At 46.1% G+C, this 13,003-nt stretch overlaps 1 protein-coding gene and 1 long non-coding RNA gene across 4 annotated transcripts in view; one reads left to right on the top strand and one right to left on the bottom strand.

Moving 5' to 3' along the window:
• The window catches only part of BCO1 (beta-carotene oxygenase 1), a 51,735-nt gene extending 39,203 nt beyond the window's left edge, over positions 1-12,532 (top strand). The window contains exons 8-11 of the mRNA XM_003917227.5: positions 2,552-2,657; positions 7,078-7,172; positions 8,788-8,899; positions 11,740-12,532. Coding sequence (XP_003917276.2) covers positions 2,552-2,657; positions 7,078-7,172; positions 8,788-8,899; positions 11,740-11,969 — 543 coding nt within the window. The 3' untranslated portion in view covers positions 11,970-12,532. The remainder of the gene's footprint in view (positions 1-2,551; positions 2,658-7,077; positions 7,173-8,787; positions 8,900-11,739) is intronic.
• LOC110742065 overlaps positions 1-13,003 on the bottom strand; it is a 49,072-nt gene that overhangs the window by 12,456 nt on the left and 23,613 nt on the right. The gene's annotated exons all lie outside the window — the stretch shown is intronic.

The following is a 13,003-nucleotide window of genomic DNA, read 5'->3' as shown; positions in this document are numbered from 1 at the left end:
CACCTTGGCCTCCCAAAGTGCTGGGATTACAGGCATGAGCCACTGCGCTCAACCAAATGTTTCTAAGATGCCACCAGTGGGCCAGGTGCTGGGCTCCTTTGTCTCTGCATTTCCTCTCATTTGATGCTTACAGTCACCCTGCAAAACACATGTCTTGCCCCTTGACAGCCCAAAGAAAAGCTGACTGAGTTGTGCATTCACTCATTAATTCAGCAATTACTTCCTGGGCACTAGGTGCCAGGCACTGAGCAAAATCTGGTCCCTGGCTTCTTGGGGCAGACAAGCTAAAAGAAGGAAAAGAGTTTCATAAAGAAGATAATTACAGCTCAGGGCCAGTGCCTTGGAGACACTGCAGATTCCGATGGAGTTGTTAGGGAAGGGGTGTTTCTTCCTAGACCTTCGGGGATGGGGAAGAGTCAGCCTCAGGGCCTTTGCACTGCCTTCACCCTCTACCAGCAATGCTCTTGTTTCTGGGCCAAAGAATCAATACAAAGGCCCCAGGCATAGGCTCTGCTTCTCTCCCTGTGACTTTGGACCAGTTCCTTTCCTTCTCTAGGCCTCAGTTACTTCTACAAATCGAGACTGAATTAAACTAATTTCTGAGGACCCTTGCGGTTCAGCTGCTAAGTTGCAGTAAACTTCTCATGCTCTCCAACACAAATGCTGCTATCCCTAAAATAGGTTGGTTTTAATTATAAAAGCCATTTTGAGCCAGGTATACTGGCTCATGCCTGTAATCCCAGCACTTCGGGAGATCAAGAGAGGGGGATCACTTGAGCCCAGGAGTTCCAGACGAAGTTGGGCAACATAGTGAGACCCTGTCTCTACAAAAAACACAACAATTAACCAAGGATGGTGACGCATGCCTGTAGTCCCCCAGCTACTCAGGAGGCTGAGATGGAAGGATCACTTGAGCCTGGGAGTTTAAGGCTACAGTGAGCTATAATCACACTACTGTACTCAGCCTGGGTGACAGAGCAAGACCCTGTCCCAAAATAAAATAGAAGCCATCTTGGAAAATGCAGAAAGTAGAGAAAAGTTTAAATGAGAAGTCAGCCATAACAATAATTTTCCGTTGTCTCGTTCCTCAGTATCTTCTAGAGCCTAACCTGTACTCACCTCCAGTAGTGGTGGCAGCTATAGAATAATAATAAGTGATAGTAGTAGTAGTATGGTAATGATAGTAATAATAATATAACAACAACAATGTCATCAACAGAAGCAGCTGACATTTATCTAGCACCTACTGTTAAGCAGGCATTCTTGTGAATCATTTGTACAGATGATGTCATTTAATCTGCACAATAACTCAAAGATGCATATGCTATTAATATACACATAAGGAAACAGAACTATAGAGAGGCCACGTGACTTGCTCAAGGTCCCATGGTTAGTACATGAGGGAAACAGGGAGTAGTAGATGCTCGATAAATATTTAATCATGCTAAATCCCTCTCCTCGCTTATACTGATGACAGCAAGATACTGAACACAGCAACATCTGATTGTAAATTGAAACCAAGAAATGTCCTTGAAGGTTGTTTTTCCACCGAATAATTTTTATTGCATGTTTGTTTTCATTTCTGCAGTGGTAACTTTTCCTAGGAGAAAATACTGAAAATACAGGGAGGCATACAAAAAAGGAACTGAAGTCCCCCATAATCCTCATCATCTGTTGTATTTTTAATATTTGGTATATTTCAGGCCAGGCATGGTGGCTCATGCCTGAAATCCCAGCACTTTGGGAGGCTGATGGGGGTGGATCACTTGAGGTCAGGAGTTTGAGACCAGCCTGGCCAACATGATGAAACCCCGTCTCCACTAAAAAATACAAAAATTAGCCAGGCATGGTGGCATGTGCCTGTAACCCCAGCTACTTGGGAGGCTGAGGCAGGTGAATCGCTTGAACCCAGGAGGCAGAGGTTGCAGTGAGCCGAGATCACACCACTGCACTCCAGACTCCAGTCTGGGCAACAGAGCAAGACTCTATCTCAAAAAAAAAAAAAAAATTGTACTCACACACACACAGACACACACACACACATATTTAGTATATTTCTCTGCCTCTTCTCAATGTAACTTTTTTAATGCGGTTGAGCTCAGACTGCATATGCAATTTGTCCTGATGCTGCTTTTACTCAGTGTTGTGTGATAAGCATTTCCCGTGTTGTTGTAAAGTCTTCAGAAGCATCCTTTTAATGACTGCTGCAGCTTTATATAGGTGAATCATCTAGTACTTTAAAAGTGAGAACTTACTCTTAGAAGCACATTAATTTTCCCTGTGAGGAATAAGGCAGGCTCAGAGTAAGAGAAAGGAGTCCTATCACCTTCCAGGTATGTGACCTTGGAGGAGTCACCTTAAATGGCCAATCCTCATTTTTTAAACCGAGACTAAGAATAACAACAGAAAAAGAGCTGCTTCCTATGATTAATGTGAGGCTAAACCAAGATGACATGTATTCAAGCATTTTTAAAAAATATATACACTAAAGCAAATGTTTGCTCTGGATGACACGTTTTTATTTTACTCTTTGAAAACTGAATTTTTTCAGAATGCAGAAGTGGGCTCAAATTTAATCAAAGTGGCATCTACAACAGCCACGGCCCTGAAGGAAGAAGATGGCCAAGTCTACTGCCAGCCGGAATTTCTTTATGAAGGTAAAATGCATCCTCTGGTCCTGAGATTAGGAAAGGGGCAGATTTTCATGGGGACCCCAGAGGCCTCTTTACATAATACTTCCCTCCTGTGCACGTACAAGGGCCAAAAAGGAAAGGCTCTTGGGATGCCCCGATGAGAAGCATCTGGGGACATTTCTCTTTCCTCTATCTTCAGCAATGGGTAAGGCCAGCCATGGTGGCTCATACCTGTAGTCTCAGCACTTTGGGAAGCTGAGGCAGGCAGATCACTTGAGGCCAGGAGTTTGAGACCAGCCTGAGCAACATGGTGAAACCCCATCTCTACTAAAAATACAAAAATGAGCTGGGTATAGTGGCACATGCCTGTAGTCCCAGCTACTCAAGAGGCTGAGGCATGAGAATCGCTTGAGCCCAGGAGGCAGAGATTGCAGTAAGCTGAGATTGTGCTATTGCACTCCAGCCTGGGCAGCAGAGCAAGACACTGTCTCAAAAAAATAAAAATAAAAATAGGAAGGCAGTGGGTGGTTGCTGGGCCAGATGACTTCTGCAAATGCTGTCCCTTACTGAACACGGGCTTATTGAACAGGCACAATACCTTTCCATTTCTACCTCTCAACATCCACAATATCCTGCAAAATAGCTGTTATCAGCTGCATAATATGAAGGAGAAAACTAGGCCTGAGAGACCTGGAGCTACACACAGAACGCAGACCCTCTAGAACAGGAGTCACACCCATGGAGCAGGGCTCCCCAGTCTGGGCACCGTCGCCATCTGGGGCTGGGTCATTCTTTGCAGTGGGTGCTGTCCAGGGAATTGTAAGATGTTTAGCAACATTCCTGGCTTCTACCCACTAGAAGCCCGGAGGACCCCTATCCTGAATTGGAGCAGCCAAATATGTCTCCAGACATTGCCAGCATCCCATGGGGGCACCACTGCCATGATGGAGAACCACTGCCCCAGAATATAAACCCATGAGGTGAGGATTGTGTTGCTGTGCTCACAGGGTATCAGCAGCACATGACACAAAGGCTGGCATACAGAGGTCTGTGTTCAATACGTCAAAGTACAGAATGAATGGACTTGTCCAAGGAGACTCAGCTAGAGAGTGGTGCGGTGTGCATTTAAACTGAGCGCATTGGCTGGGTGCGGTAGCTCGCGCCTGTAATCCCAGCACTTTGGGAGGTCAAGGTGGCCGGATCACTTGAGGCCAGGAGTTTGAGACCAGCCTGGCCAAGTTGGCGAAACCACATCTCTACCGAAAATACAAAAATTAACCGGTGTGGTGGTGCATGCCTGTAATCCATAATCCCAGCTACTCGGGAGGCTGAGGCAGGAGAATTGCTTGAACCCTGAAGGCAGAGCAGTAAGCTGAGATTTCGCCACTGCACTCCAGCCTGGGCAACAGAGACTTTGCCTAAAAAAAAAAGACTGAGAGCCTTGTTCCATCAGCTGCCCCATGCCAGGAAGTTTGGGTATCTGGAAGAGCACATCGACTTGGGGACTCTTTTAGGATGACCCTTGGATTTGACCTAAGAATCCACTTCTGTAAAAGGCATCCCATACATCCCATAACCAGTTCTGTGAGGGAACTCATACGCTTGGAGTCTTTAGAAATGAATCAATAGGTGATGCCAGGTCTGAAGGCATCCACCCCCATCCTTGCTCACCCACCACACCACATTTTTTTTCTTTCCTGAGAAGATCATGCTTATTTATTGTTGCAATATTGTGCACACTAAAAAGTGTAACAATAAACAAACTACCCATAATCCCTGCACCTGTGACAGCCCTTTGGGATACCCATCCAGTCCTCCCATCATGCGTGGATTGTGTGACATAGGCCGGGTCCCTTCCGGCGAATTCTCAGACTGCTCTCATTTCATCCCAGCAGTGTCATTCTGTTATTGTTGACATTAGATTTGTTCATGCACATCAAGGCCTTAGTGTGGGGTCTGGCCTATAGGGAGAGTCTGGCCAATGGCAGCAATATTAGAACAGCCCTAAGAAGCAGGTTCAGACAATTGCAAAATTTGCCAAAAGGCAGGCAGCAGAGCCAGGTTGTGACCCCAGCCTTCTCTTATCCCAAAGCCCATTGCCTCTGTATTTGTACTTTTGCAAAATACATTCCATATCATCTAGAATGTTCTGAAGCTGCCTTTTGCACTTAATGAATGTAACCTGAGTATTTTCCCACATCCTGAGGATTCTTCAAAGGACATGGCTATTAAGGACCAGGCACAGTGGCTCACACCTATAATCCCAGCACTTTGGGAGGCCGAGCCTTAATTTCATGTAACTATGGGCCAGGCACAATGGCAATTACAGGCATTACTCATTCCTGTAATGCCAGCACTTTGGGAAGCTGAGGCGGGTGGAGCACCTAAGGTCAAGAGTTTGAGACCAGCCTGGATAACATGGCAAAACCCCATCTCTACTTTTTAAAAAATACAAAAATTAGCAGGGGGTAGTGGGGCACACCTGTAGTCCTAGCTACTTGGGAGGCTGAGGCAGGAGAATCGCTGGTTTGAGAGGGGCCCAGGAACATCTTGGAAATCTCAGGCCTACTTTGAGGTCAAGGGCACACAACTTCTTCTTATTTAAGTATGGGAGTGTTCCATCTGCCTCACCTTCATCTGGGCCTGTCCCCTTGGAAGTTTCACGCTTCCTCATATGTGGGATTGGACATCTCCTTCCCACCTCAATAGTTCTTTCCCCTTCCTGCCCCACTGAACCTAATCAGCATTTATCCGTGGATGTATCTCTACTTCCTCTTCTCTTGGACATTGTATCTTCACCAGCAGCTGGTGGCAACCACCAGGAATATTTCCTAAGAGTTGAACATCCATTTCAGTATTCAGACTTAGAAATTCAATTTGATGCAATAGGCATATATACATATATACACATGTACAGCCAAGCACGGTGGCTCACGTCTGTAATCCCAGCACTTTGGCAAGCCAAGGCGGGTGGATCACGAGGTCAGGAGACCAAGACCATCCTGGCTAACACGGTGAAACCCTGTCTCTACTAAAAATACAAAAAAAAAAAAAAAAAAATTGCAGGATGTGGTGGCAGGCACCTGTAGTCCTAGCTACTCAGGAGGCTGAGGCAGGAGAATTGCTTGAACCCAGGAGGCAGCGGTTGCAGTGAGCTGAGATGGCGCCACTGCACTCCAGTCCAGGCGACACAGCGAGACTCCATCTCAAAAACGACAAAAAAAACACCATATATCTACACACACACACACACACACACACACACAGAGAAAAAAAATAAGATTTTTGATTATGTAAAAATAAGATGATGAAAATTTCACATAATGAGAAACTTAGATTCTATCGTAGAAAGTGTAAACTATAAGGCAGTTATAACCCCAGGAATGCTTCCAAATTTTTTCTCTTCATTTGTAACCTAGTGGAGATATAGTAATTCTATAGTCAGCATTTTACACTTAACCTTATGGTATGGACACTTGTCCATGTTATTAAAATCATTATTAAATGTTATTTTTCCATAATGTTATTATATAATTCACCAGATTTAATTAACTATTCTCCGTTGACACCATTTTCCACAGCTTCCCATTCTGTTTTAGTTTTTAGTTTTTAATTTTAGAGATGGGGTTCTTGCCATGTTGAGCAGGTTGGTCTTGAACTCCTGGCGTCAAGCGATCCTCCCATCTCAGCTTCCCAAAGAGCTGGGATTACAGGCATGAGCCACTATGCCTGGCACAGCTTCCTATTTCTTTTTTTTTTTTTTTTTTTAGACAGAGTTTTACTCTGTGGCCCAGGCTGGAGTGCAGTGGCACGATCTCGGCTCACTGCAACCTCTGCCTCCTGGGTTCACGTGATTCTCCTGCCTCAGCCTCCCGAGTTGCTGGAATTACAGGCATGCATCACCATGCCTGGCTAATTTTCTTTGTACTTTCAGTAGAGGGAGGGTTTTGCCATGTTGGCCAGGCTGGTCTCAAACTCCTGACCTCAAATGATCTGCCCGCCTCAGCCTCCCAAAGTGCTGCGATTATAGGCGTGAGCCACTGCGCCCAGCCAGCTTCCCATTTCTCATCACACATATGCACATGCATGCACACATACACACATCAGCACTTTTTTGAAAAGAGCTTTAAGAAATTGCAGTAGCCTCTGATTTTAATCATGCAATTCTCTTTGATTTCTATCTTGGATAATTAAAGATGTTTATACACTTAAAACCTAGGTCTGTGGTACGCTGCTCCAGGCCTTTCTGATAGAGATGGGGTAATTATCAGAGGCTCCGTCCCCTGCCTTTGACCACCTTTGATCCAATCCAGGCTCTAAATCAAGCTCAGGGATCTTGGTGTGGGAACGAATTCTGAGGAAAGGCTACCCAGTCTGACAGGAAGGGTGGATGCTCCCAGCCCCCAGTGATGGGGGCTTCATCCACCTTCTAATTTCCTTGTAGGCTTAGAGCTTCCACGGGTCAATTATGCTCACAATGGAAAGCGATACCGGTATGTCTTTGCTGCAGGAGTTCAATGGAGTCCAATCCCAACCAAGGTACTGTTCTCTGTGTATTCACAGGCTTTTCCTACAGTGATTGCGTCTATATGCAACGCTGAATTCTAAGGTTCTGAGACATTGATTAGAAAACAGGAGGTCAGAGGGAGGTAAGTGTAGGATAAGATAAATTTGAAGTAAGGATGGACAGCTGGGAGAGGGAGTGGCACCTAATGGGCTAAGGTTTGGGTAAGAGGTTATGGCTGGAGTTTATTCACTGATTTCTTTATTCAATACTTATTTATTGAGCACCAACTATGGGCTACAATGTGGTAGGCACTGAGGGTAAGGAAGTCAGCAGGGGGATGCCCAGTCCCTGACCTAAGAAACTCACCCTCTCCAGCAGAGAGGGTGCAGCTGAAACTTAGAGGCTTTATTTTGCTTCTTTTGTTTTGATTTGTTTTTTCCTTTTTATTTAAAAAAATACACAGAAAGAGACAGGGGCTCATTGTGTTGTCCATGCTGGTCTTGAACTCCTAAGTTCCAGGGATCCTCCTGCCTCAGCCACCGAAAGTGCTGGATTACAGCCATGAGCCACGATGCCTGGCCCACTGTGCTTCTTAAGCTACCATTTGTGAAACACTTACTGTGTGCTGGTCACTGTGCGAAGTGCTGTGCAGGGATCACTTTTTTTAAACATCTTCATTTTTCATAATAAAATGGAAAATCTTTTTTTTATTGCAAACAGAGCAGAAATGTCCACAGCCAAAAATTAAGCCTCCACCCCTCCATACCCCAAGCCACTCTCCACTAATACCAGACCTAGAGAGAAATAGGCCTGTTGGGAGATTAAGAGAGATTCAGAGAATTGCACTCTTAAAGCAACAAAGGGGTTGTATTATACTTTAAATGTTTGCATTGAATGTATTCATTTATTTAACTCATATAAAATTGCAGTGCAATGCCAAATATAAGATATAGTCAATATTTTAATTTTTAGACGGGGTGTGGTGGCTCACACCTATAATCCTAGCACTTTGGGGAGCTGAGGATTGCTTGAGGCCAGGAGTTCGAGACCAGCTTGGTCAACAATAGCAAGACCCTGTCTCTATATTAAAAAATAATAATACATTTAAAAATATTTTAATTTTTAAAAGAATTCCTTATGCTGTATCAGCTACATGGTGGCCGGAGGACCCATGTTTAAAACTGGGGGAGGAGGCTGGGTGCGGTGGCTCATGCCTGTAATTCCAGCATTCTGGGAGGCTGAGGCAGGCAGATCACCTGAGGTCAAGAGTTCAAGACCAACCTGGCCATGGTGAAACCCCGTCTCTACTAAAAATACAAAAAGTTTGCCAGGTGTGGTGGTACATGCCTGTAATCCCAGGTACTCGAGAGGCCGAGGCAGGAGAATTGCTTGAACCCAAGAGGTGGAGGTGGAGGTTGCAGTGAGACAAGATCACGCCATTGCACTCCAGCCTGGGTGACAAGAGTGAAACTCTATCTCAAAAAAAAACAAAAACCAAAAAACAACAACAAAAAAACCTCGGGGAGGAGAGTTAGCTCCTGTCCTTTCTTGGCTGTGCTCACCAGAGGTAGCTGTCATTGGGTGATTATGTCAAAAGTCTATATCCGATGGGCTTCATTTCTGTGTTTCTCCTCGTTGGATGTACAGATAATAAAATATGACATTCTCACAAAGTCATGCTTGAAATGGAGAGAGGACGACTGCTGGCCAGCGGAACCCCTGTTTGTGCCCGCACCAGGCGCCAAGGATGAGGATGACGGTAAGACTCTAAGAAGCCAAGCCTAGTTGCTGCATGCTGCTCATGATCCCCCTTCCCACAGAGACACCATCTAGGGGCAGCTGACCCCCCAGCTCATAAAGGGGGTGGACTGGTGCTTTGAAGTCTACATCTGTCTAGGTCAAAGCTAAAAGGTTAGGGAGTCCCCAAGGCTACCTTTACTTCTTATACCAATTGCAAAGTTTGAGGGTCCCCGAGACACCCTTTGGCTTCAATAATTCATTAGAATCACCAACCTCACTGCAAGCGCTTATGCTCACAGTTCTGGTTTGCAGCAGTGAAAAGATACAGACTAAAATTAGCAAAGGGAAGAGGTGCACAAGACAGAGCCCAGCAGGGACCCACAGGAGCTTCCAGCTGCACTCTCCCAGAAGAGTCACAGATAGCACTGACTTCTCCTGACAATGCTGTGTGACAGTGCTCACAGAATATTATTGCCAGCCAGGAAGCTCCCCTGAGACTCGGTATGGAGAGTTTATACTGGGGCTCAGTCATGTAAACATGGTTGCCCGCCTGTGTGTCTGACCTTTATTTAGTCTTCAGTCCTCCTGGAGATCAAGCTCATACCATGTGGCCCAAGGCCCCACCATAAATCCCACTGTAAGGGTAGACTGCCTGGTGTGGCGCAAGGCCCCCATGTATACAAAGATACTTGTATCAAGCAGGACATTTCACCAGTATAGAGGTGACCTCCCAGAAACTGAGGACAAAAGCCAGTCTCCTTTTTAGACAAGTTTAAGTTTTTTACTGCACAAAGTCCATCTCCTTTCCAGTCAGTGACACTAAGCTCTCTCAGAATGCAGAATCTTGGTTTTAAAATTGATTACAGTGGCTAGATCCAAAAGAAATGTTTTTAAGAAATGGAGTCTTGCTCTGTTGCCCAGGCTGGAGTGTAGTGGCATAATCGTAGCTCACTGCAGCCTCAAACTCCTGGGTTCAAGTGATCCTCCTGCCTCAGCCTACCAAGTAGCTGGAGCTACAGGGGCACGCCACCATGCCTAGCTCATTCTTTGTATTTGTTATAGAGAAAGGGTCTCACTGTGTTTCCCAGGCTGGTCTCTAACTCCTGGGCTCAAGCGATCCTCCCATCTTAGCCTCCCAAAGTGCTGGGATTACAGGTGTCAGTCACTGCACCTGGCCTGGATCCAAATTTTTAACAATGCATAAGCACGTAAATGTTTCACAGCGCCCCTGGAAATGTGTATTTGTGGCCCACCTCTATTTCCTAGGTTTCCACTTGACTGAATGATCCTTCCCCTTTCATTCTCAGAAATGCTTCAGAAATGCCCTGCCCACAGCCCTGAGGAGGCTAAGGAGGGTAACTAGAACCATAGGTGGGGATGTCACCTGGCCACGCTGGGAATGGGGCTGCCACACCTGCAAGGAGGGCAGGCTGCCCCACTTGAGCCTGCCAGCTTCTTCCCTCAGGTGACAAGGGAGTGGTTTTCCACCTGGGTCTTGTCTTCCTACTGATCATGGCATGGCACGTCAGGCCAGCAACCCTGTGTCACTGTCATCTCCGAGGCGGGGGACCACTGGCATTGCCTCCTGCTCAGGCCGTTCTCCCACTCAGTGGTGTGGACACTTCCTTTACATTCTCTGTGAGGAGGGAGTATCATTATCTTCATTTTACCAATGGGATGCTCAGAGAGTGACCTTGTTGCCCAAGGTCACACATCCCATACATTCAGAGGTAAGATGTAAATCCAGGCCAATCTGACTTCAACGATGCTCCACTGCTCTTCAACCTGGGACCCTCTGGGGGCATTGAGAGTATTTGCAGGAAGTTGATATGCATTATTTTGTTTAACCATTGAAATGCCATTCTTCGAGCCAGGTGCGGTGGTTTCTGCCTGTAATCCCAGCACTTGGGAGGTCAAGGTGGGCAGATTGCTTGAGCCCAGGGGTTCAAGACCAGCATGGGCAATATAGGGAGACCGCATCTGACAAAAAATACAAAAATAAGCCAGATGTCATGTCATGTGCCTGTAGTCCCAGCTACTTGGAGGGCTGAGGTGGGAGGATAGCTTGGGCCCAAGAGATCGAGATTGCAGTGAGCTGTGATCACGCCACTGCACTCTAGTCTGGGCAACAGAGTAAGAACCCATCTCAAAAAAGCAAAACAAACAAACAAAACGAATGCCATTCTTCAATGCCTGCAATAATTTAGTGTGCTTTCAAAATCCATCATGCAGGAGATACTCTCGGCAACCCTGTGAGTGTAGGTGAGATTATCCCACCTCTACTGATGAAGAGACTGAGGCTCCGAGAGGTCAAGGGACTGGCCCAGCCAGGGCTAGAACCAGGTTTTCTAGTTTCTTTGTTTGTTTGTTTTGAGATGGTGTTTCACTCCGTCACCCAGGCTGGAGTGCAATGGTGTGATCTCGGCTCACTGCAAATTCCACTCCCAGGTTCAAGTGATTCTTCTGCTTCAGTCTCATGATTCTCCTGCTTCAGTCTCCTGAGTAGCTGAGATTACAAGCACCCACCACCACACCCAGCTAATTTTTGTATTTTTAGTAGAGACGGGGTTTCACCATGTTGGCCAGGCTGGTCTCAAACTCCTGATCGGAAGTGATCTGCCCACCTCTGCTCCCAAAGTGCCGGGATTACAGGCGTGAACCACCGCGCCCGGCCTACAGCCAAATTTTCTGATTCCTAGTTTCCAGGCCTTTCCCTTCTATTACAGTGTCTCCAATTCACTTCCCTCCTGTTTTGGTTAGATACATATGTCTAAAGAGGGCAGAGAGACACGCTGAGAAACTCATCCCTCCGACTGAAGCCTGCACTTTTACAAAGGGTTTCTTTCTGTTTCCCCAAAGGAGTCATCCTATCAGCCATTGTCTCTACTGATCCCCAGAAGCCACCTTTTCTGCTCATTCTGGATGCCAAAAGCTTTACAGAATTGGCCCGTGCCTCCGTTGATGTCGATATGCACATGGATCTCCACGGATTATTCATCGCAGACATGGACGGGGACGCAAAAAAGCAGGCCGCTTCTGAGGAACAGCGGGACAGGGCTTCTGACTGCCATGGGGCTCCTCCAACCTGATGGTGTTGAGGTTTGGACAGGGGAGAGAAGCTTGGCTGTCAGAACTCCATGGATACATTTCTTTGGATAGAGGGGAGGGCCTTGGTTACCTTTTGTACTTATTCTTTCTGTGGGCGCTTTCACAAGGGCATGGAAAGAGAGTTTGTCAGTATCATTTCTTTCACTTTATTTTGGCCGTAAAAATTTTGTTTGAAAGTCAAATATTTGAAGATCAAATATATATTGATTAGATCCAGTTCTTCTAAGAAAACTCCTTTCCTTTAACATAAAGACCTTGACCATGAATTGGAAATGATATTCAAGGACATTATCATCATTTTTAGAATGAGCCACTAACCTGTTAGAGAAGAGACAGATAGTTATTTATCATTGTGCCTTCCTCTGTCTCTTTCTCTTTCCTTTGCTCCCTCCCATCTTTCTAGTGGACTAAATTGTGTATCTGGGAGTTCTCGCTTTCTAGCCAGGCCTGATGAGTTAAGTTATGTGACCAGGAAGGCATGCCACTTTGTGGTCATTCCATGCAAGTCATGGCATAATAGAAAATAATAAAAACTTTACTCAGACTTTTATTTTTTCATGGCTTCTCCCCCTGAAGGTCTTCTAAGGCAATAAAATAGTTGCAGAGCTTGATGGTTCACAGCCAGTACGATGCCTCATTGTACAGGCAATGGGACTAACAGTTTGGTGTGGGACTCCTCTTTCCAGGAGGGGATTAATAGGTACTGGACATTGACCTGACTAGCCACAGCCAAGGGGCTTGAACCCAAGATTGAGTCCCAGGGCCTGGGCTGGCATGAGAGTTCTTCCCTACTGCAGAGAACTAGAGCAGTGAGCCATGCCCATGTGCATAGGTAAAAGGAGTTTCTCCAAGCTTGTACGTGCTGCCAAGATAAACCAGGCATTTGGGGCAGCGTGGAAGGAGGCTGAAGGCCCCTGAGCCAGGTAGTGATGGGGATGGAGAAAGTGGGGAACAAGACAAGTGGGATGCCACACCACTACCGGGAGCCCCAGAGTCATCTGAGTCTACAGTCAAG

Source organism: Papio anubis, chromosome 18 (assembly GCF_008728515.1).
Source record: "Papio anubis isolate 15944 chromosome 18, Panubis1.0, whole genome shotgun sequence".
NCBI classification, from domain to species: domain Eukaryota; kingdom Metazoa; phylum Chordata; class Mammalia; order Primates; family Cercopithecidae; genus Papio; species Papio anubis.
This window is presented reverse-complemented; position numbering and strand designations above follow the sequence as displayed.